The sequence below is a fragment of the Miscanthus floridulus genome, chromosome 4, assembly GCF_019320115.1.
Source record: "Miscanthus floridulus cultivar M001 chromosome 4, ASM1932011v1, whole genome shotgun sequence".
Lineage (NCBI taxonomy): Eukaryota > Viridiplantae > Streptophyta > Magnoliopsida > Poales > Poaceae > Miscanthus > Miscanthus floridulus.
Window position 1 is genome coordinate 67,961,584 of NC_089583.1, and position 24,155 is coordinate 67,985,738.

At 44.1% G+C, this 24,155-nt stretch overlaps 1 protein-coding gene and 1 pseudogene across 1 annotated transcript; both read left to right on the forward strand.

Moving 5' to 3' along the window:
* Window positions 1-6,564: 6,564 nt before the first annotated feature.
* Window positions 6,565-9,029, forward strand: LOC136551629 (uncharacterized). Its single transcript, XM_066543186.1, has 2 exons — window positions 6,565-7,355; window positions 8,836-9,029. The coding sequence occupies exon 1, from the start codon at window positions 6,757-6,759 to the stop codon at window positions 7,282-7,284; it is 528 nt and encodes a 175-aa protein (XP_066399283.1). The 5' UTR covers window positions 6,565-6,756; the 3' UTR covers window positions 7,285-7,355; window positions 8,836-9,029.
* Window positions 9,030-13,291: 4,262 nt separating this feature from the next.
* Window positions 13,292-19,372, forward strand: LOC136551631 (sulfite exporter TauE/SafE family protein 3-like; annotated as a pseudogene).
* The last annotated feature ends 4,783 nt before the right edge of the window (window positions 19,373-24,155 follow it).

Below are 24,155 nucleotides of genomic sequence, written 5' to 3' on the forward strand. Positions count from 1 at the left end.
TTGTTTTCTAGTGAAGAAACTCAAGTGACCTTTGTGGTATCCTTGAGTGAGGCAAGGAGGTGGAAGAGACTCCGACCAAAGTGGTCACCTCAACAACGAGGACGTAGGAGCTCCTTTGTGGGGCTGCCGAACCTCGGGATAAATTCTTGTCTCCCGCGTGCTTGTTGTTGTTGTGATTTGCTCGAAATTACTTGTATTTGGTTGTCTCCCCCTCTCTAGCTATTTCTTAGGGTTTGGGACTCGATCTACGGAGTGGTGGCTTATCAACGTCAAGAGAGTGACCCAACACCTTACCTTACCACTAGGAAGTGGGTTTAAACGCCTATTCACCCCCCTCTAGGCGACATCCTAGATCCTTTCACTCCACGAACGGGAACACGGAGTTGTGCTGGTTCCTGATCAATACTTGCGACGTCAATGCGACCGATTCTGATGGTAGTATGGCGCCGTAGAGGGTGTGTTTTTCTTTCTATGACATTAGTAAGTCGTGAATGTTCCTTTAGTGCATTATGCAGAGAGTTTATTTGCGTGTGAAATATTGATGGAAGCTAGCTGGCTGTGGTCATGCACTGACGCAAAATTGTGTAATATTTCTATATACCTATATGATTTTGCAAATTGTGATGAAGCAGATGCTGGTGAACTTTTAGTAGCATTGTTTTTATGTTGCCCTTAAGCACTAGGCACTAGGTTGCTACGATCAATTTACCATTATTCTTGATTCATGAAAGATGTCAGTTACACTTAGGTTTTACTTGATGATAGATAATGGTAACATTGTTATTAGTTGTAGAAACACATTTAGAATTTTTGTGTCCGACAAGCTTCTTTTATGTCAAAAGTACATTGAAACAGGAGATGAATGCAATTCAATAGCTATACTTTTTTTTTTGCCTCTTGTGAGTTTGAATAGTGCCTGCTCCAAACCAATGTGAAACTTAAGTTGTAGGAACTTTTCACTAAGTGTTCTCTTGCAAATTTTGATAGTTGGCATCACCAAATCTGATTGTTCCTGTTGCAATGCACGGTGAGTATAATATACTTTGTTTTAAGGTTTTGTGGAAGATTTTTCATGACATGCAGTATTATCCATGTGACGAGCACTAATATTTATATATATACTCAAATCTGTATACAGGATGGTATGGAGATGCGACAGAACTTATTCGTGGATTTAGTGGCGCACGAAAGAAATGGAGATCGAAGATTTCTTTCTGCTGATATAAAATATTATCTTAGCAGCATCACGGAAAAATCTATACAGTAGAGTTTGTGAGCCTACGATGCCGCACTCTCTATGACTATGTTAATTTCATGAACTTTGCTTTTTGGATTAAATGTTATTTTAACATTGGTATTTAACTTCACAGTATTGTTATCTTATCGTGTGATCCGTGTGTTTTTAGTCTAGAAGTTTTGCTGTCCCGTAGCAACATATGGGCACAAACCTATAATATTATATATAATATAGGATCTGTCTACATGACATTCAGTTGTTTTTGGCCCTGCTATCAACTGAATTATTCCCATACACTTACACTGTCTTCTACCTATATTTACATTAAATTATTACTATATTTACAATGACTTGTTCAATGTAATTTATTAGATATAGTGGTGTAATTTGAGAATAACACAAATATATGCCAAAGTTTTCAGAAAAATTTACAAATTATTTCTATGGATTCCAGATATCAGAGAAATATATATCAAATTGTTCACAAATATCATTAAATTGTTAACAAATTATTCACAAATTTTAGAAAAAATACAAATATACATGTGGGCTGGGCGTACACGGTACATAATACGTGTATTCCGTTGGAGCTATACACGGGCGTAGATGCGGGCATACACGGACCAACCACGGACGTATGTGCGTGTATTCTAGATGACCCGGACCTAGAATGCTGGAGCACGAGCATGTGCGGGGACCGGCAGCCCATCTCGCGTGACCAACCGACTGACTTATAGCAATTTTGATAATATAATAAAGCAGTTGCGGTGCGGCCTTGCAATTGCGTCGTACGTGACCGTCTGCACTTTGTTTGGTCTGATCGATGCATAAGGAGTAGGGATGAAAATGGATCGGATACGGACGGATATCACAGATATTACATTTGTTTTCATATTTCTGTCCGGATTCGGATTCGAATACGGATAGTATCAACTATGTCGGATATGATACGATTGGATATCGACATCATAAATATGCGATTTGTATATTCGGATACGGATACGGTATCGGATGTTGGATATCCGGACTCGGATACGGACAGATCTCAACCCCTCTAAACAGATTCAGTTTCGAATACGGTCGAAAAATATCCGTACCATTTTCATCCCTAATAAAGAGGGCACCGAGGCATGGTAGGGAAAAAAAAAGAAGGTGACGCGCCGCGCTCTTTTGCGGGAAGGGATGCATAGAGAACTTTGTACTTCTAAAAATACTTGTAACTGAAACATTATAAGCTATGGACTCAAACATTAGAAACTTAATTTGTAATACAAACTCCAAAACTTAAAAAAATCCTAAATTTGCACTATGAATTCAGTAACTTCCATCTGCTAGCAGAATTTCGAAAAAAAAGAAAAAGAAAACATCATACTAATAACTTCATAGTTCTGGTAAGGAGTACGAGGTTCTCTAAGGATCTGTTTGGACGTATATAATGGAAAGCTGACATTGAATTGGGTACCAATGCCAAAGTATTGGAAATGAGCTACAATACTAAATCAGACGTTTGGATATACATAATAAAATTGCCACTTGGAATCTAGGGACATGGCGAATACCAAATAAATGTTTGGATGTAATCTCGTCGAATTGAATTGAGTGTCTTCTTCTTCGCCTAGTAACACCCCACTTCACCTACTTGGCACCGGAGCTCTCATCCACCACCACCATCACCAGCTTCCGCCCATCGCTCGAACTCAGGTGCCGCAGGAAGTGCTAGCTGCCGCCTTCGGTGCTCCCCCATTGATCCACTACTCACTGCTACCGGACTCGAGGAAGGGGATCCCGGCCATGGTGGACCACCCACGGGGAGGAAGACGACCTTTGATTGGTTGGTGGGCATGGGAGTTTGTAAGGTCCTAATGGCTAGAGTGAGGTTGAATAGCCTATTAAAAATTTCTACAACAACACTTAACAAACCGGTTAGACAATTATGAGGCGAAGCAAGTGTTGCGCTAGCCTACTAAAAATGCAAGCCACCTAGCACAATTCTAGTTTCTATAGTTTTTATCCACACAATGGCTATATCACTACACTAAGTTAGTGTGCTCTTAAAGACTAACTAAAGAGCCACACTAACCAAATTAATAAGCTCTCACAGCTAGCTACACTAAAGAGCTTGATGACTAGTTTGCGATAATATAAAGAGAGAGAGCAATATAGTTATACCACCGTGTTGAGGAGTGAACCAATCAATCATAAAGGATGAATACCAATGAAGACCAATTACCTCAGAATCAAATGATGACACAATGATTTTTTACCGAGGTTCACTTGCTTGCTGGCAAGCTAGTCCTCGTTGTGGTGATTCACTCACTTGGAGGTTCTCGCGCTAATTGACATCACACATCAAACCCTCAATAGGGTGCCGCACAACCAACATAAGATGAGGATCACATAAGCTACGAGCAATTTACTCAAGTACCTTTTGGCTCTCTGCCGGAAAAAGATCAAGAACCCCTCATAATCACCATGATCGGAGCCGGAGACAATCATCAACCTCTGCTCGACGATCCTCGCTGCTCCAAGCCATGTAGCTAGCGGCAACCACCAAGAGTAACAAGCAAACCCTGCAGCGAAACACGAACACCAAGTGCCTCTAGATTCAAACACTCAAGCAATGCACTTGGATTCACTCCCAATCTCACAAAGATGATGAATCTATGATATATATGAGTGGGAGGGCTTTGACTAAGCTCATAGGTTGCTATGTCCATGTAAATGGCCAAGTAGGTGAGCTTGAGCCAGTCATGAGGCTTAAATAGAAGCCCCCACGAAATAGAGCCGTTGTACCCCTTCAATGGGCACAACACGGGGTGACCGGACGCTCCGGTCAGATCAACCGGACGTAGGATCCCAGCGTCCGGTCGCCCGATGCTTGCCACGTGTCATCGGCTTCAAACGCTGATCGCCCGATCTCAATGGTCATCAGTACATTTAAGTAGTGACCGGATACGCTGCTCAAAGTGACTGGACGCACCAACACCAGCGTCCGGTCGTTTCCAGTAAGGTACCAGAAGCAAAAAATCACGACCGAACGCGTCCGGTCGTGACCGATCGGACTCACCCAGCGTCCGGTCACTCAACGTCTCCCCTGTGCGCTGCATATGTCATCATACGTCATACTGACTGGACTCAGGTCCTGAGCATCCGATCATTTCTCGTGCCAGCGTCCGGTCATGAGACCGAAACCGCACACTCACTGCTGTCGCTGACTGGACGCGCCGGTCCTATCGAGACCAGCGTCCAGTCACTTATAGTGACCTCCGTTCACCTAGGTTTAGCCACCGAATACATCCGTTACGTTCTGTGAAACCCTGTCTTTTCTATACAGTGCGCCAGTAGCACCGTCGGACTGTCCGCACTCTATGGGCGGACACTCTGCCTGTGAAGTTTAGAACCCTTGCTCAAATATGCCAACCACCAAGTGTATCACCTTATGCACATGTGTTAGCATATTTTTCACAAATATTTTCAATGGTGTTAGCACTCCACTAGATCTTAAATACATATGCAATTAGTTAGAGCATCTAGTGGCACTTTGATAACCGCATTTCGATACGAGTTTCACCCCTCTTAATAGTATGGCTATCAATCCTAAATGTGATCACACTCGTTAAGTGTCTTGATCACTGAAATAAAATAACTCCTACCATTTATACATTTGCCTTAAGCCTTTTGTTTCTCTTTCTTCTTTTCTAAGTCCAAGCACTTGATCATCACCATAGCAAGACCATCGTCATGTCATGATCTTTATTTGCTTCACCACTTGGAGCAGTGCTACCTATCTCATAATCACTTTATAAACTAGGTTAGCACTTAGGGTTTTATTAATTCACCAAAACCAAACTAGAGCTTTCAGAGTTCTTGTAGGAAGGGGAAGAGGAATTTAAGGGCCTCAACTCTTACCTTTTAAATCCAGGGAGAGGGGTGGAAATTGAGTGGGAATTTTTTATCAACACAAGACGAGCGTATCTCCACCATTGATGATAGTTTAAGTTATGATTTTCTATTTCCAAACCCACCAACCAAACAAAGACAGAAGAAACTCCCTCTTCATGCCTAACAGGAGATTGGGAGTATAAATCAAACTCTCATATCAATTTCCTCCACTAAGTACAACCTACAATTCCCATACCCTTTTCTTCAAACTTGTCAATAGAGACGGACCTTGTCTGTGGGTTGTATATACCCCTATCGCTTTCTCGACTTGGGCCAGTGCCCAATGGAGCTAACCAGGCAGCGCCCATAGACAGTTCAACAATTAGACTGTCTCCAACAATCGCGATCCAAAATACAAGACCCATTCGTTCTTTGGGTAACGCTATAGGCAAAGGGTTCAACAACTATTTTTGGTCTTCTTTAATAATAAGACCCAAAAGACAATTTTTTTTTACAAATAGGTCTTCAAGAGAGAGGATACTTAGATTTGAGTTATGCCTCTTCTGGCATCTAAAATGGGTCTTCTATAGATATTGTGTTGGGGACCATTTTAGGTTTGGGTTTCACGATGGATCGTCGGGAGACCGCCTTAGACTGTCTCCAATAGGTGATTCATATGGGCATCCAAACCCAAAATGGGTAGCAGGAGACCTAAAATCAACCTTCAACAGAGTACCTATACGGGAGATCCATTTTAGATTATCTGAGACTGTCTCCAATAAGGAGACCCAAACCCAAAATGGGTAGTGAGAGATCCAAAATCAGCCTCCAACAGAGTATCTATACGGAAGACCTATTTTGGGTTGCCTGAGAGACACAATCCAAATATGGGTATCCTCTCTCCTGAAAACCTATTTGCAGAAAGTATTCTCTTTTGTGTCTTGTTGTTGGAGAAGATGTTGAATAAGTATTGAACGTTTTACCTGTAGCGCTACCCAAAGTACGAATGAGTCTTATATTTTAGGTGGTGTTGTTGGAGATAACCTGAGAGGTACAAACCCAAATATGAATATCCTCTCTTCTGAAAACTTATTTGCAGAAATGATTCTGTTTTGAATTCTGTTGTTAGGTTGAACGTTGAATGTGTATTGAATTCTTTGAGTAGCGCTACGAATGGTGTCGATGTTGGAGATACTCTTAGGGCTTCTTTGGCACGGCTTATGTCAGTTTTGACTTCATCTATTTTGCGCAAATCGAGACACTGTAGCATGAAGCCGTTTTATAAGCCGGAGTTAAAATAAATTAGAAATAAAAAAAACTAATTTTTCTAGTTTCACCGGCTTTGACTTCAGCGGTGAAGCGGATTGCTAAAGGGGCTTTAGCCGCCCAAAATGAAGCCGTTTGCCAAAGGGGCTTTAGCCGCCCAAAATGAATAGAGATCGGCATCTTCTTCGACCTTCCGTCCGTGGCTGAGGCTCGGACAGCGCTCCTTCAGTTCGTCACAGCCTCGCAGACCTGTGCACTGGGGGGGTTGGGGTACCAGCGCCAGCGGCTACCTAGGGCGGCCGCTCCACCTCGCTGGTACGGTAGGTACGCTCCTGTTCTCGAAGCCTCGTCGCGCGGGGGCGGCGAATCCAATGGAGGGCGAAGACGAGCTCACCGTCGGAGGGGGCGTGCCCATCCGGCCGCCGCGGCTAGAAGACGCGGGGCTCGAGGAATGCGCGCTCCCGCCGGAGTCCATCGCCGAGGCCTTCTCCCTCGCCGCCGCTGCCGTCGCCTCCCGCCTCGCCCGCCTGCCCTTCTCCGAAGACTCCGACGACGACGAGGGCCGCGTCTCGGCACCACGCGAAGGAGGCTGCGTGGATGACGCCGGACCCGACCGCGGGGCCGCCCCCGACGCCGGCGGCGGCGTCGCGGGCGACGGCGGCGTCGACGAAGTCGTGGTCGTTGGCGGAGGGCGCGGAGGCGGATACGAGGACGCGGTGGTGGTCGTTGGCCGCGGAGAAGAGGTGGATACAGTCGTGGTGGTCGGGGAACGGCGCGGAGAGAAGAAGCTGGGGAAGGAGGATGGATGCGTCGAGGGGGTCCGAGAAGGGGTCAGTGAACCCAGACGGGCGCAAGGCGACGAGAGGAGGGCGAGGAGGCAGCAGAGAAGGCGATCTTAGTGCCAGATTTCGACTGAACAGCTCAATTTCTGATCGCTGAATTCTAGCATCCCGCTGTAGCTTGGGCCAAGGTTTGAATTTCAATTTAGCTTTGTTCTTATTATTATTGGAGGTAACTGTGAGGGTAAGATCTTTTGCTGCATGTCGTTTGCTTGGCAGTAATGTAGTGTGGTTTTAAGCTCAGACATTTTGTTTATCTCAGATGTTTAAACTCAGATGACAGTTTCTCATCTGTATGTTTAAGCTCAGGCGAGAGTTACTAGTAGTTTCTTTTTCTTCCGTACTGATGATTCTTGGCTGCTATGGGCTGGTGATTGATATGGAATGATGAAACAGCTACTGAGCTGGCACCTATGATGAAAGATCTAAAGAATTTAATTAAAACTTCTTCCTCGTGCACAGTTGCAATGTATCATGTAGTAGTACTTTGTTTTCTTGTCAAATAAACTAAGTTATCTCCGTGAGCAAAAAGAGGCTAACTGGATTATAATGTTAAAAATAGAAATATCCGAATTTGTATTTCTTAAAAGGAGAATTCCTGCATTTACTAAATTACTGTGCATCCTGAATCCATTTGTCACTTTGTTTGCTATAGAAGGGCAAAGTGTCTGAAAATTATTTGCTGGTTGAAATGATGAGAAGGCAAAATAGGATTAACAGGGAATGTATTGCTTGTGAATTCAAACATGTACTGTTCCACGAGAAGCGAACTTGATTGAAATGATGCACAAACATATTTGCCAATTCCCTTTGTGCCACCAGATATGGCAGTGGAAATTGTGTAAGCTTTCTGGTCGAAGTCATACAATTTTCTAAGCTTGATAGTGTTTCTGAATGCTGAGAACGAAAAAATGATGGAACTGAATGAGATGGGAAAGATAAGTTTCTTATCAGATAGAAGGTTATCCAGAATTCTATAGTAACTAGTAGAGGAGCTTCAAAGGTTTTGCATTTCTAGCAACTTAGACCCAAATTAGTATTCTCTCCATGTGACATGAATCATATAATTTATTGCCTCGTGTAGCTAATGTGAAAGGCTTTGTTGTTGTTGTTGTTGTGTAGCTAGTGTGACTGATGAATGTTTCAGACCACCATACCACTTCCAAACATAGAGCAATACTGAAACTTGGACAGTTCTTGTGTTTTAAGGTACTGATGGTAACCAACTAGTTTAACTGGTAACTTTCAGATCTGCTGAAAATTGTCAATGATCGGAGAATTGGTAACAAGGCTCATTCAGCCTGGTGAAGTGGTGATCTAAGCACTTGTGACTTGGTTCACTACTGAGTACTGACATATATGTGCTGCAGTGCAGCAGATCCTGGTAACCGCTTGCTGGCAGAATTACTGCAAAAGAGGCCCCCCACAGTAGTGTTATTAGTTTCAAGAAATCTTTTTTGGAGAACATGCAAGACATGCAAATTTTTTCTTTGTTAAGACAAACTTTTAGTAAATAAGCTATTTGGATGAGAAATTTACATAATTGTCAATTCTGTGTATACATGAAAAGTTGGCATCAGTCATCTGCTTCATCTTTTGTCTATGTACTAGGTTTGTCAACTCTGCATTTGTGAGACCTGACACGTTCTCATGTTATTTGACGTACCGGAAATACTAGAGTTCATTCTTGTTTTTTTGAGGAAACAGGAGGGATTGGAGGCCAATCCCAACTGGCATATATTAACAAAACAAACAGAAGTACAAATCAACAGAATTACAGGAGAAAAATTCAAGAGACGTAGAAGGAAATAAAGAAGATGAGGCAGATTACACAAGCTGCTCTAGCCATAAAGAGATAAAGGGGAGGTATTTTTTTCTTCACACAAAGAATAACTAAGACGAAGTTTTCTCTAAAAAGAAATTTGCAGCGCTCCAAAGAGACAGCCTCCCCTCTGAAAATGAAATTATTCCTGACAGTCCAGACACTCCAACACATCAGGGTGATTATCTCCATGAAGAATGAGGCTTTGAGCTGTGATCTGAAGCTTTCCAGAACTTGAAAGGGGTCTAGCGCTGTTGGCACATGAAAAGAGTTCATTCTTGTTGTGTTTACCGTGTATTTTGACTTTGTCTATTTATACAGGATGAAATGGATAATATTGAATTGCTTGTCACCATCACCATAATTGAATACAAACTTGTAACTGGCTGTGAAACAGTCGCATACCATTTTCCATAGCAGGTTGCTGGCTGGCAGTGGACATTGGTAAAGTGCAGGGGCTTGCTGGTAGTGATGACAGTCATCAGCCACCACACAGGTACAGTAGGTTAGTATATGATCGATGACCCCTGTGGCGCTGTGTTGGCACGCACCTTACCTGTTGGATTTTCTATCTAGTTTTAAGAGTTTTTTTTATCACCATTTCACGAAACATAAGGATGTATAATAATGGATATTTTTTTTGTTAGTGCTTTGTAAAGCTTTGTAAAGTATTTGCGGCTAAAGCTTTTTTTTAAACGAACTTGTTAGTGCTTGGACGTCTGATCCGGGACGCTAGCATCGGAATGTGCTTCGGCGCCCGCTCATGACGTACCCATCTTGCTCCAGAGGCCGCGTGGGACCACGCATGCGCGGGGACCATCCTAAGCATGCTTCGTTTCACACGCGCGCATGCACGTAGCAGCAGCACCACCATCAGTAGACGAGTGCGGTGACCCACGACAGCACGGTGACCTACGGTGGCGCACTAGCAGCAGCAGCATGTGCTTCCTTGAGATCTACTTTTGAGACATCCAAATGAAACATGTGTCTGAAACAGATAAAACACTTGCAACATGCACTTGTAACATGCGTGTATAGCCATAGCAACATGTGCCACACCAGATCTATTTTTAAAACATTCAGATGCAACATATAAAAGAAGACTTGCAACAAAACACCTGAAAAACACAAATCCATAGCAAAACATACGCAACATCTAGATAAAACACTTGCAACATATGTATGAAACATCCAGATAAACACACTTGCAACATATGTCTGAAAAATAGATAAAACATTGGGAATAGACACTTGCAACATACGTGTACAAACCACTGCAATAAATGCAATATCCCGGTCTACTTTTGCAACATCCGTACGAAAATACCTACAACATACCTATGAAACATTTGAAATGTACGCTTGCAACATGCGCTTTCAGCGCAACATCTTTTTGCTGCTTGGGAGAAATGGTGGCTCGCCGGAGTGTGAAATTCATCGACGTAGAACTCGCCGGTGGCGGGGAGCGACCGGCCAGGGGGGCAATAGTCGTCGAGCGCGGCGCCCGGAGTGGAGTTTCCCTCCGTTTCTTCGAGCCTAGCGATGGAGCTTTGCATTGTCGGCGGACCGGCCAAGGGACATCGTTGCAGCCTTGGAGTGGACGGGTAGGGGGCAGCTGCGGACCGGCCAAGGGACGCGATGGGGCGACGGCTGGAGCGGAGCTACCCTCTGTTTCTTCGAGCCCGACGATGGAGCTTCGCGTTGTCGCCGTACTGGCCAGGGGACATCGCAGCCTTGGAGCGGACCGGGGTAGGGGCCAGCTGTGGGCCGGCCAAGGGGCCTGATGGGGTGGCGGCCGGAGTGGAGCCGCCCTTCGTTTCTTTGAGCCCTACGATGGAGCTTCACATCATCGGCGAACTGGCTAGGGGACATCGCAGCCTTGATGCGAACCGGGTAGGGGGCAGCTACGGACCGGCCAGGGGGCGCAATGAGGCAATGGCTGGCCTTGGGCACTAGTACAAAAATGATTTTTAGATGCGGTCAAATTCGATATATAGGAATGGTTGTTTCAACCGTCACTATGACACCGATGGTAAAAACAACTTATTTCTAGTGGCGGATTAACAACCGACTCTCAAAAACAATTTCTAAGAGCGGGTGTGTTAAATCAACCGATGCTAAAAATGCATCTTTACAAACGGTGAAGTTCAGTGAACCGATTCTGAAAATACATATACAGAGTCGGACCTCTTAAGCAACCGGCGCTGAAAATGATTTTTGGGAATAAAAAAAAGCTCGCCGGCACCGCACTGCAGAGCTGCCGTGTCAACCAGTGCCGATGTGCCGCACTGCCTGCACTGCAAGCTACAACAGCCAGCGCCGCAATGTAACGATGCACCCGGCCAGCACACCGGCGCCAAAACCACCACGCGCGGCCAGCTCGCCAGCGCCGCTGCCCTGCCCGTCAAGCACATCGACACCAAGTCGCCACACACGGCCAGCTCGCCGTTGCCGCATTGCCGCACCCGGCTAGCACACCGGCGCCAAGTCGCCACACACGGCCAGCTCGCCGTCGCTGCTCTGCCGCGCCCGGCTAGCTCGCCGTTGTCGCACTGCCGCGCCCAGGCAGCACACTAGTGCCAAGCCGCCACACACGGCCAGCTCGCTGTCGCCGCTCTACCGCGCCCGGCTAGCACACCGATGCTGAGCTCGCCGTCGACGCTGTGGGCCACACCGTTGCCATGGCTGCCGCACCTCTATCCAAAGAACGAACAAGAAAGGGAGAGAGAAGAGAGAAAGTTGGAGAGAGTTCGAGAGATGAGAACAGGTTGTTGCTCTGCGTGAGAAGATAAAGATGCAGTGGGATTGATCGAGGTGCGTGGGTCCTATGCACATGGTTATTGAAAACCAGGAAGTATATGTTCAAACTGCTTGCGCGCGAATAGTTTTCTCTCCCGTGAAATTGCATCTTTAGAAGCAGATCTAAAACAACCGTGGCTAAAATTAGATCTCCTTTAGGAGCGGTTTTGTAAAGAGAACTACCCATAAAAAATAGATCTTCAGAGGCGGTTCTCTTAATACAACCGTCCCTACAAATAGATCTATTTTTAAAAGCGGTTTTTGTAATAGAACCGTCCCTGAAAATTGATCTTCAGATACGGTCACAAAGCTACAGTACCCCTAGGCGTAGTTAGAGGCGGCATGCTAGTTGAACCGCCTCTAATTAAAAAGGGGGGCGTCGCTAAAAATCGTTTATGTACTAGTGGAGACACCGTGGATTATGGACTCCGGGTGACGCTAGTGAGGCCGGCGGCTGGTGGAGGAACCCAACGGTTGCGGCGCTGTGGAGCGCAGTCACGGTGGAGCACGATTTGCAGCGCTACGGTAGAGAGCCTTCTGGAGATTGGTGCAGCAGGATAAGGTTAGAAGCGAGTGGCCAAGAAGATACACCTGTTAAGTTGTTGGCTGGTGCTGTGGCCCGCGATTACCGTTCTTCAAATTTATTGCTTCACTTGCAGAATAGGAGTATTGTCCTTGTCCTTCCCATACACGTATCGATGCCGAATTTCCAACAATCTGGTGGAATGCGTGCCTTTACTGTTTTATTGCCCTTCTGATGCTCCGGAATACAGCTACAAAAGCGGATCTCGGATGGAAGTGCGCACCCACCATGCCCCAGGTAGCGTCCGTCATGATCTGCTCTGCTGATTGGACGGCTGGATACGAAGCAGCAGCTCCAAGCCTCCAACTCCCCACATTGATCAGTATTATACATGCAAATGCCATCCGTATCCGAATCAAAACATCCAACTCAATCTGACTTCCTGACCCCATTTCCCCTTTCTTCCTCACGCGCACAGGAGACACACACAGAACCCACGCCGCCAACGCGCTGAGACTGAGAGGTGCCACTGGGTTTTGCCGGTAGCAGGAACCAAATTAAGGCCTTCTTTAAATCTAATGCGTAAAGTTTTGGGTGTCACATCGAGTATCATTGAGGGTGTCGCATGGGGTGTTTAGATACTAATAAAAAAACAAATTACAGCCCACGAGACGAATTTATTATGCCTAATTAGTCCGTCACATTAGCACATGTGTTACTGTAGCACCATATTATCAAATCATGAACTAATTAGGCTTAAAAGATTCGTCTCGTAAATTAATCGTAAATAGTGCAATTAGTTATTTTTAGTATATATTTAATACTCCATGTATGTATACAACCTTAGATGGGATACATAATAAACTTTAGAGTGAGGAACTGCCTAAACCATTTCCTGCCGTATGGATCCCTGATCCCACGAAGCCTCTCTCTCCGTCTCCTCGCCGACGATGGAAATGGGGAGGAGGTGGCGTTGGCACGCCGTCGCCGCGCTCGGCGTCGCATGCGCGGCCACCGTTGTCGCCGCCGACACGGGGACGGGGATGGGCGTACATAATTCGACGCGGAAAACTGATGGTGGCAACTCGTACCACCACGTCTGACCGGTAATGATGCAAACAGCGCCTCGTGCTTTTGACGAGCAGGATTATTTTGTAGTATCACTACAATGTGTCTGCAAGTGCAATGTTTTCGGGCACGATTTCGCTAACAATGTGGTGCATTTTCTGGATGTCTAATTCTTTTGTGTTAAAATTAAACAGCCAATGGAATTTGGGTGGCGGATCGTGCTGGGATCACTAATCGGGTTCTTTGGCGCCGCGTTAGGGAGCGTTGGCGGCGTCGGCGGAGGCGGCGTCTTCCTGCCAATGCTAGCGTTGATCATCGGCTTTGATCCCAAGTCATCGGCCGCCATGTCCAAGTGTCAGCATCTAACGGTTCCCTCTATTATATTCCGATCCATTCCAACTGAATGATCAATGCTGTACTGTTTATTTGTAAATTGTGATCAACAGGCATGATCATGGGTGCATCTGTGTCAACTGTCTACTACAATCTCAAGCTGAAGCACCCGAGTTTGGACATACCGCTGATCGACTATGACCTCGCCATGCTCATCCAGCCTATGTTGATGCTTGGGATCAGCATCGGTGTAATCTTCAATGTTGTTTTCCCTGACTGGCTGGTCACGGCTCTCCTCATAATCCTCTTCCTAGGTTTGTTTTTTTTATATCCCCAAGCACCTTGAAAACCTCTTGTCTGATTGACCTGGGTTTGCATCTCCTATGCAAATTGAATCACAGTAATAACATCAACAAAGGCCTTCTTGAAGGGCGTTGAGACATGGAAGAAAGAGACCATAAAGAAAAGGGTAACTCTTGCCCTGTCATCTTCATTTTCCTTCTTCTCTCCTGCTATACTAATTGGAATGCTTTCATCTCTTCCATTCCAGGAGACCGCACAAAGAGTGGAGCAATTCTGTAAAAATGATTTCTTTATCTTCACCAAATGGGAAAGCTCTTCAACAACAACAACAACAACAACAACAAAGCCTTTAAGTCCCAAAGAAGTTAAGATAGGCTAGAGTTGAAACCCAACAGAAGCAATCAAGGTTCAGGCATGTGAATAGCTGTCTTCTAAGCACTCCTATCTAAGGCTAAGTCTTTGGGTATATTCTATCCTTTCAAGTATCCTTTTATTGCCTCTACCCAAGTCAACTTCGGTCTTCCTCTGCCTCTCTTCACGTTACTATCCTGACTTAGGATTCCACTACGCACCGATGCATCTGGAGGTCTCCGTTGCACATGTCCAAACCATCTCAACCGGTGTTGGACAAGCTTTTCTTCAATTGGCGCTACCCCTAATCTCTCACGTATATCATCGTTCCGAACTCGATCCCTTCTTGTATGACCGCAAATCCAACGCAACATACGCATTTCCGCGACACTTAGCTGTTGAATATGTCGTCTTTTCGTAGGCCAACATTCTGCACCATACAACATAGCAGGTCTAATCGCCGTCCTATAAAACTTGCCTTTTAGCTTCTGTGGTACCCTTTTGTCACATAGGACACCAGACGCTTGCCGCCACTTCATCCACCCTGCTTTGATTCTATGGCTAACATCTTCATCAATATCCCCGTCCCTTTGTAGCATTGATCCTAAATATCGAAAGGTATCCTTCCTAGGCACTACTTGACCTTCCAAACTAACATCTTTCTCCTCCCGAGTAGTAGTGCCGAAGTCACATCTCATATACTCAGTTTTAGTTCTACTAAGTCTAAAACCTTTGGACTCCAAAGTCTCCCGCCATAACTCTAGTTTCTGATTTACTCCTGTCCGGCTTTCATCAACTAGCACTACATCGTCCGCGAAAAGCATAAACCAAGGGATGTCCCCTTGTATGTCCCTTGTGACCTCATCCATCACTAAAGCAAACAAATAAGGGCTCAAAGCTGACCCTTGATGTAGTCCTATCCTAATCGGGAAGTCATCCGTGTCTCCATCACTTGTTCGAACTCTAGTCACAACATTGCTGTACATGTCCTTAATGAGCCCGACATACTTCGTTGGAACTTTATGTTTGTCCAAAGCCCACCACATAACATTCCTTGGTATTTTATCATAAGCCTTCTCCAAGTCAATAAAAACCATGTGTATGTCCTTCTTCTTCTCCCTATACCGCTCCATAACTTGTCTTATTAAGAAAATGGCTTCTATGGTTGACCTTCCGGGCATGAAACCAAATTGGTTCATAGAGACCCGCGTTATTGCTCTCAAGCGATGCTCGATAACTCTCTCCCATAGCTTCATAGTATGGCTCATCAACTTAATTCCTCGGTAATTTGTACAACTTTGAATATCCCCTTTATTCTTGTAGATTGGTACCAATATACTTCTCCTTCACTCATCAGGCATCTTATTCGATCAAAAAATATGGTTGAACAGCTTGGTTAACCATACTACAGCTATGTCCCCGAGGCATCTCCACACCTCGATTGGGATACCATCCGGTCCCATCGTCTTACCTCCTTTCATCCTTTTCAACGCCTCTCTGACCTCAGATTCTTGGATTCTCCGCACAAAGCGCATATTGGTGTCATCAAAAGAGTCATCCAACTGAAAGGTTGTGTCCATATTCTCATCATTGAACAATTTGTCAAAATACTCTTGCCATCGATGTCGGATCTCATCCTCCTTTACCAAGAGATGCTCCCTTTCATCCTTAATGCACTTAACTTGGTTGAAGTCCCGTGTCTTTCTCTCACGAACCCTAGCTATCCTATAAATGTCCTTCACTCCTTCATTCGTACTCAAATGTTGGTAAAGATCCTCGTACGCTCTACCCTTTGCCACACTTATAGCTCGCTTTGCAGTCTTCTTTGCCACCTTATACTTCTCTATGTTGTCCACACTCCTGTCATGGTACAAGCGTCTATAGCATTCTTTCTTCTCCTTAATAGCCCTTTGGACTTCCTCGTTCCACCACCAAGTATCTTTAGCCTCGCGTCCCCTTCCTTTGGTTACTCCACACACCTCTGAGGCTACCTTCCGAATGTTGGTTGCCATCTTGTCCCACATATTGTTTATGTCGTCTTCTTCCTTCCAAGAGCACTCTTTGATAACCCTTTCCCTAAATACCTCTGACGTCTCCCCTTTCAGTTTCCACCACTTTGTTCTTTCAATCTTAGCTTGTTTATCCCTACGGGCACGCACCTGAAAACGAAAATCTGCCACCAAAAGCTTATGTTGAGAAACAACACACTCCCCTGGTATCATCTTGCAATCCAAGCATGCTCGTTTGTCCTTTCTTCTTGCGAGGACAAAGTCAATCTGGCTACAGTGTTGTCCGCTACTGAAGATCACTAGATGAGATTATCTCTTTCTAAAGAAAGTGTTGGCTATCATCAGGTCAAAAGCTACCGCGAAGTCCAGAACTTCCTCCCCCTCCTGATTCCTACTACCATACCTAAAACCTCCATAAACTGCCTCGAAACCTGCGCTTGTAGTACCTACATGCCCATTAAGATCTCCTCCTATAAAAAGCTTCTCACTACTAGGTATAGCTCTAAACAGGTCATCTAAGTCTTCCCAGAACTGTCTCTTAGCACTCTCGTCGAGGCCTACTTGGGGGCATACGCACTAATTACGTTCAAGACTATATCACCAACGACAAGCTTGACTAAGATAATTCTACCTCCTTGCCTTCTCACTCCCACCACACCATTTTTGAGGCTCTTATCAATCAAAACTCCTACTCCATTTCTATTCGCGACTGTCCCTGTGTACCATAGCTTGAAACCTGTATTGTCCACCTCCTTCGCCTTCTGACCCTTCTATTTAGTCTCTTGAACGCATAATATATTTACACGTCTCCTAGTCGCGGTATCAACTAATTCGCTTAACTTACCTGTAAGTGACCCTACATTCCAACTACCTAAACGAATCCTAGTTGGTTCGACTAGCTTCCTTACCCTTCGCACCCGTCGACTCTGATGCGAAGACCCTTGCTCATTTTTCACTACACCCGGACGCCGATGTAGCGCGCCACTAGTGGGAAAGCTCTTCCTTTTGATTAAACTGTTTCCCTAATATAACGTTTCAGATCAGGAACCAGAGCATGCAACAATAATCCCTATAGGATCAGGTGATGCCGTTGTCGCAAAAAATCCATTACATGATGAGAAGGCAAACTTCAAATGATTCAACTCTTGCATTTTCCAAACAATATTCATAAGATTTTTTTAACTAAATTTTTCCAACGTTTCAGAAGCCATCACTTCTGAAGAATGTTCACTGGAAGGAGTTCGGTCTCCTAGCATTTGTGTGGTTGGCATTCCTTGGGCTTCAGATCGCAAATGTGAGGATCAATTCTACAACCTCTCATCTAATAACATTCATCAGTTGCATCTCGCATAAATTTCCATGGATATTGTAACCAATTTCTTTCTTTAATTGCTTCTGTCCTCTTCACAAGTAATAATGCCTATGGTGTTCTCTTTCCATATTTGCAGAAGTACAGTACTTACTGCTCCGCGCTATACTGGGCCTTGAATTCTCTCCAGGTTTCAATGTTAAAAAAAGACAGATGGTATATGGCGACAATATTAGCCATATACCATAGGATCTATTTTGTCTGAATGGATTGTTGCTATAGGAATTTTTAGGATTTAGATCAATTTTTTTTTCTAAATTCTCAGAATTTGATTTGAATTGCAATCCTCATATAATAAAAAAACTTGGAAAGCATCATAGATTAAATCTTTAATTTCTGCTGGCTTGATGCAGATCCCTGTGGCAGTAGGAGTGACCATGTATGAAGCACATGGGTTGGCGACGGGAAAGAAGGTGTTATCATCGAAGGGAAGCCAACAGAATGCCCTAAAATCTTGCCAGCTCTTTGTATACTGTCAGTTTGGTATCATTGCAGGGCTCGTGGGGGGTCTACTAGGTGTTGGAGGTGGCTTCATTATGGGTCCATTGTTCTTGGAGCTCGGTATCCCTCCCCAGGTATGCTCTAGAGTCCAGCCTATGGCTTGTTTGTGTTTGGAATAGAATTTCATAAAAGAGTCTTGGTTTTTTTTTTCAAGCTATGCTTCATGAGCTTTTCTACTATCCTTGTGGTACCATTGTATAAATTGTGGTACCAACTATTGTTATCTCCGGGTTAGAATTAAATTTCGATAGCTGACTGAACAAAGTATAATTTCGGTAGCTCTTAGTACATTTCTAAAGGCTATAAAAACCTCATGCTTTAAGGTTGGAACACATCCCTAACAACTGGAACTATGATAGGTTTCTAGTGCTACAGCAACATTTGCAATGATGTTCTCATCCTCAATGTCGATTGTTGAATACTACCTCTTCCACAGGTTTCCAGTGCCTTACGGTAATCTTCTTCTTCTTCTTCCACATTTCCTCCATGATTATTACAGTGAAAGCTGGTTATGGACTCAATTCGTTTGCCTTGTCTGTAGCTGCTTACTTCATCGCTATTGCATTCATTGCTGCCATCATCAGTCAGCACTATGTGAGGAAGTTGATCAGTCGTCTAGGGCGTGCTTCACTCATCATCTTCGTCTTGGCTTCTATGATCTTTGTCAGCGCAATTTCTCTTGGTACCATATTCCAAAACTAGCTGAGATTGACCGGAATCCATATATAGCTGGATAGTTACATAATTAATCATCGTCTTCCTGCAGGTTGGGTAGGAATCTCAAACATAGTTCACAAGATTGAGTGTCACCAGTACATAGGTTTTGAAAGCCTTTGCAATTATGGTGCGTAGGAGATAAGTAAATCAGTTTAGAAGTGAAAAACTACACCGCGAAGTCATATGTCCAAAAAAAAGTGAATACAATTCCAAAGTAGATTGGTCGATTTTTCATCAGAGCCAGGGTTAGTAACGACAATCGTGCAGCAACTCCAGAGGGAGTCGACTGCCATCCAAGTTTCCTGTCGAATTTGCTAAGCCTGTTGAACTTGTGCCTCTTGTACAAAAATGCATGTCCCATATTCTCGCATAAACAAATATAAGAGTGCATTGGGTCTTTTGGTGCATGTGTGTAACCACATCTTCCTCTCACGGCTACAAAAAAACAAGTTATATCTCACATATAGATTTTGCAATTTATAGGCAATTCTCCACCCCCCCCCCCATCTCAGCTAATGTTATTTCTACACACTTGTCAAAATACGCAATCACTGTCGGAGCATCATTGCTAGTTGTGCTCTAGCAGACAGTGATTGCTTATCATTGCCGGTTCATAAGTCTAAGATTCAAAAAAATTGGGAAAAGCTATTTACCCGGTAGTGATAAGCAATCACTGTTAGCTACTTGCATGGCTCAATAGGAGATAGAGCTCATGCCCCCCTTGCCATATTTAAGCGGAAACCACAATTTTCCCCCTTTTCCCATTCTTCTCTATTGCTAGTGTAAGGACCGAATGTGCCAAGAGATGGTGGCGAATTTCACTCTAAAAAATTAAAGCAACTAATTAACCTTAGCCTATACAAGTATTAAATCCCCAAAGTTTCTTAGCTCCTAAATTCTTCTATGAACAAACTAATTAATTCTTAGGGCCAACAAGCTAACATGTCCTTAGAAAAGATCACACTAAGATTAAAGTCCTTATAAAGGGAGATTGTAACCTATGCTAAGCACACACTACCATGCATCCAAGTTGTCACTCAAAGAAACACCATGCATGGTCATGTGGTATCGAATTGTTGCCACAACCCATACGCTAAATTGGAACGCAGAAGTCACAAAGACTTGGTTGAGCTCCGCTCCACTAGTGAATACCTGCTTGCAACTCATGCATGGTGGATTTCACTACCACGTACAAGCTTCTTAGAGCCTCCACACAATAGCTCCACCAAAGAAGGTCAAATCCTTCACCAGGCCATATAGGTGCTGACAAACACTAAGAGTAACAAGTATTTAAGCTTCCAACTCGAGGAACAGAAGCAAGAACACCAATAGCACTCTGGGCTAACACTCAAATCTCACTTCTGGGCTTGGGTGTGGCTCTCCAAATGCTTCATTAACCTCCCTACAAGTGTTGGGTACAATGGGGTTAAAGAGTGGCTTCAAATGAGCAAAGGAGTAGCACTTATATAAAGGATGAGGAGGTTGCTAGGACATGGAAAAAAATTGGCAGACATAGTAATCTATCACTGGATGATCCGCAAGCTTAAAAAGGCCTTGTCAGATCATATGGTGGCATTGTGCTGGCACATTCCTTCAATGACTAGTTGGGGATATTCTAGAATATTTTTCGCATATGATATGATAGTGAGTCACACAGTCCCCTGAGATCATATGATACATCATAGGAACTTGGCCAATTGGCCACTAAGTCCAGCTTGGTCCATTGGATGATCTACCGAGGTCACCAAGTTCTCCACCGGATCATACGTTTCACACCATACAGTAACCATGCCATCATGTCACAAAGTCAAGTTGGACTTTCACTGGATGATCCACCAAGGTCACACGACCCTCCGCCGGATCATATACAACGCACCATAGTAAGTTTTCCAACTAGTCATCACTAAGTCTAGATTGGCTCCACCGGATGATCCACTGATGTCACAAAGTCCTCCGCTGGATCATATGTTGCCCACTATGTTACTAGTTTTAAGTCTCTGAACAGCATCACCGAACAATCTGCCAAGGCCAAACATATCATTTGGAGCATGCTTTGTTGTTTGTTTTTAGTATGTTTCAAGTTCGATCTCAACCAATTCAATTTCTTTGATATCCTTGACCTAAAACCAACTTAATGAGGCCACTTACCACCATCAACTCAATTGAGAGTTATCCACTTTATTTATCTCCATACTATTGCTTCAAGTCTCTCAATAGTTGAGTGCCTTAGACCCCCTAATAGTATGGACAAAGGAAAACAATCTATGTTTGCTCTAGAGTGTCCTTAGTCTTCTCGTTTATCGTTTGCACCATACACTTTCATGATCTAAGTTGTGGCCAAGTCATTTGTGGCACAACCATATTCTCAATGTGACTAACTCAAATGCAATACTCCGTGTTAAACACATACTTGTGTTCATCAATCACTGAAACCCTATGATCTCCACAAGAGGCCTAGATGCATTCAATATCCACCTTTTGGTGATTTGTGAAAACACAAGTATCCAAACAAATAAGGATATGAAAACAAACCAATTCACGAGCATGGGAAGGACATGAGTGAGTTATAAATTTGCTCGGTAAACACCTACTTGTTTCACTTAAGATAATAAGATTGATAAGAAATCTCCTGAAACAAGTGTTAGTGACAAGATATATAAAATAAGGGTACCCATAAAATAAAGCTAAAGGACCAACAATTGCCAACGAAGCACAAAGTTAGCTTGGACTTTAAACAACTAGCACACAAGAGTATCACACAAAGATGCATATGCAGTAAAATTAACTAAGTCTTAGCCAACCAAACTAACTCTCATACTTCCCTTGTATCTCACCCATCTCCCCCTTTGGCATCAAAGCATAAAAAAGAGACCTAATTCTACACATCAGAGCTCAGAGGAGGAGGTGGTGCAGTTATGGTGTCAACTCTTGGGGTGACGATGAACTGAGAAGCATATGGACTCATCATCCTCATCCGAGTTGATCTGGTCAAGGGCACCAACGCATCATCAATAGGAGTATCATCATTCTCCTATTCTGTTAGCTCCGTAGTCACAGTGGTTGACTTTGTCACAATGCTGGAGTTCCCGACATAGTCATGTCCATGCTTTGTGTCATGGGGTTCTCCATGGTTTCACTGAGCAGCACACTACGAACCTGAGGAGTAGGAGTTGGAGTAACGAACAGAGCGCCAAGAGAGTCAAACTGCAAACCACCACTGAAGAGCGGTGAGAACCCTCCAAGGGTACCGGCTACACCTAAACAAAGTGCGTTCTGTATCCCCTAGGAGAAGACCGCCGGCACTGGCCTGGAGGTATCTGAGTCGGGCCTATATGAGGTGAAGGCTAAGCTGCCAGGGGGTGAGTGAGTGGAGGCTTGATCTACGGGGGAAGCACTCCTGTCTGCTAGTACAGGTAAGAGAACTGGTAGGCCATCTATGCTCAATCTTCCTCATTTGGTCAATCAACATGTTGTGACCCTTGGTCAACCATCCTCAAACCGCATGGCCTACTCATGCTACATCTACATGAGCTGAACCTGCATCCACATCATCTGTATGGTTCAAATTAAAGTTCAGAGCAAGGGCATGGACTAGAGGGCAGCTAACGAGCAAGCACAGGCAACATATATATAACTTTTAGCCTTATTTGAAACCCAACAGGTTTATATGCTAGCTCTGTATGCTTTGCCGCCGTGATCTGCGCATGTACACACCACACCAGCCGCTAGCATGTCAATCTGCTCGGCTCCATGATATGTAATCCTTGGTGTTATGTGCTTTGGCACTTGCAATTGGTCTATTTGTGCAAATGGTCAAATCTTCTGGGGTCTAAATGTCAAAATATTTTTAAATGGGCTAGGCAAAAATTTAACCACCAATATTCCCTAAAAAAAAAATTAACCATCACCAATAGCCCCGGAACACCATGGCTATTAGTGGAAGGAGAACAATGTTAAAAAAAAGATTAGGCAATGGCTGTAATATGATCACCATCCGTGGAAGGAGAACAAGTGAAAAAAAGCTCCACCGAAACACCATGGGTATTAGTGGAAGGATAACAAATTAACCACCAATGGCTATAATCTGATCACCATGGCCGTTGGATTCGTCCCAATGGCCAGAAACAATTTTGTCATTGTTTATTTGTTTCATAATAGTAGACAGATCAGATTATAGGTTTGCTGCATGGTTTTATTTGTAATATTGTTTTGGTATCTCACTTAGGGCACCTCCAGTCGCAAATCAAACCATGAAATCCACGCAAGCCGAACCAAGGGAGAGTTCGACAGCTCTGCAAATGTTGCTTGGTGGGGTACTGCAGCCAGCGACTATTCTGCGTCCACTTCCTTGTCCGTCCTATCTCCCCTGATCTCTTCCGTCCTGCCAACAATTTTTTATGCGGCTCGGTTTGAATCATCTGCAGAGTTTGATGATTCACTCTGACACCCACGGTTTGAACTCTCCAATGTTGATGGTTCGGTCGGACAAGCTCATGGTTCGATTTTGAACCACACTGGAGCTGCCCTTAGTATGTTAATGACTGCAAAATTTACAGATACAAGCATTTGGAGGATCAATTTTGTTATGGCTTTCCCTTACCAATCCGGATAACGTTGTCACGTACATCTGGTACTGGAGAGTGGAGATGGAACCGTCATCCTGGAATTAGTTGCAACCATCACTCACGAAATTGTTTCTGTGAAGTCGATCATGAGGAAAAATGAATGACGACCAAATATAAAAAGGTTGTGTCCACAGCGCGTGTGATAGTTGTGCCAACGAAGCAACTCATGATGCTTCAATTTTTTAGAATTAACGCACATCTATCACTACCTTTTCCCAGGTCATTCTACCCATCTCATCGTAATCTTAAATCGTGTGTGGGAAACATAAAGTATTATGATATGATATAATATGTAAATGGTGGTCAATGGTCATGTACTTTGAAAAGGCAATGTGCAATTTTGACCATGTTACATCATTAGTCTGGAGATCTGCGTTCACTAGTTCATACCAAGTGTATCATGCAAAATGTTACAGACATATATAGGCTATATATATAATAATAAGGCCTAAGTCAGTAGATTATTAGGGTCAGTTTGGTAGCTCCACTTCCTAATATTTTTTGAGCCTCC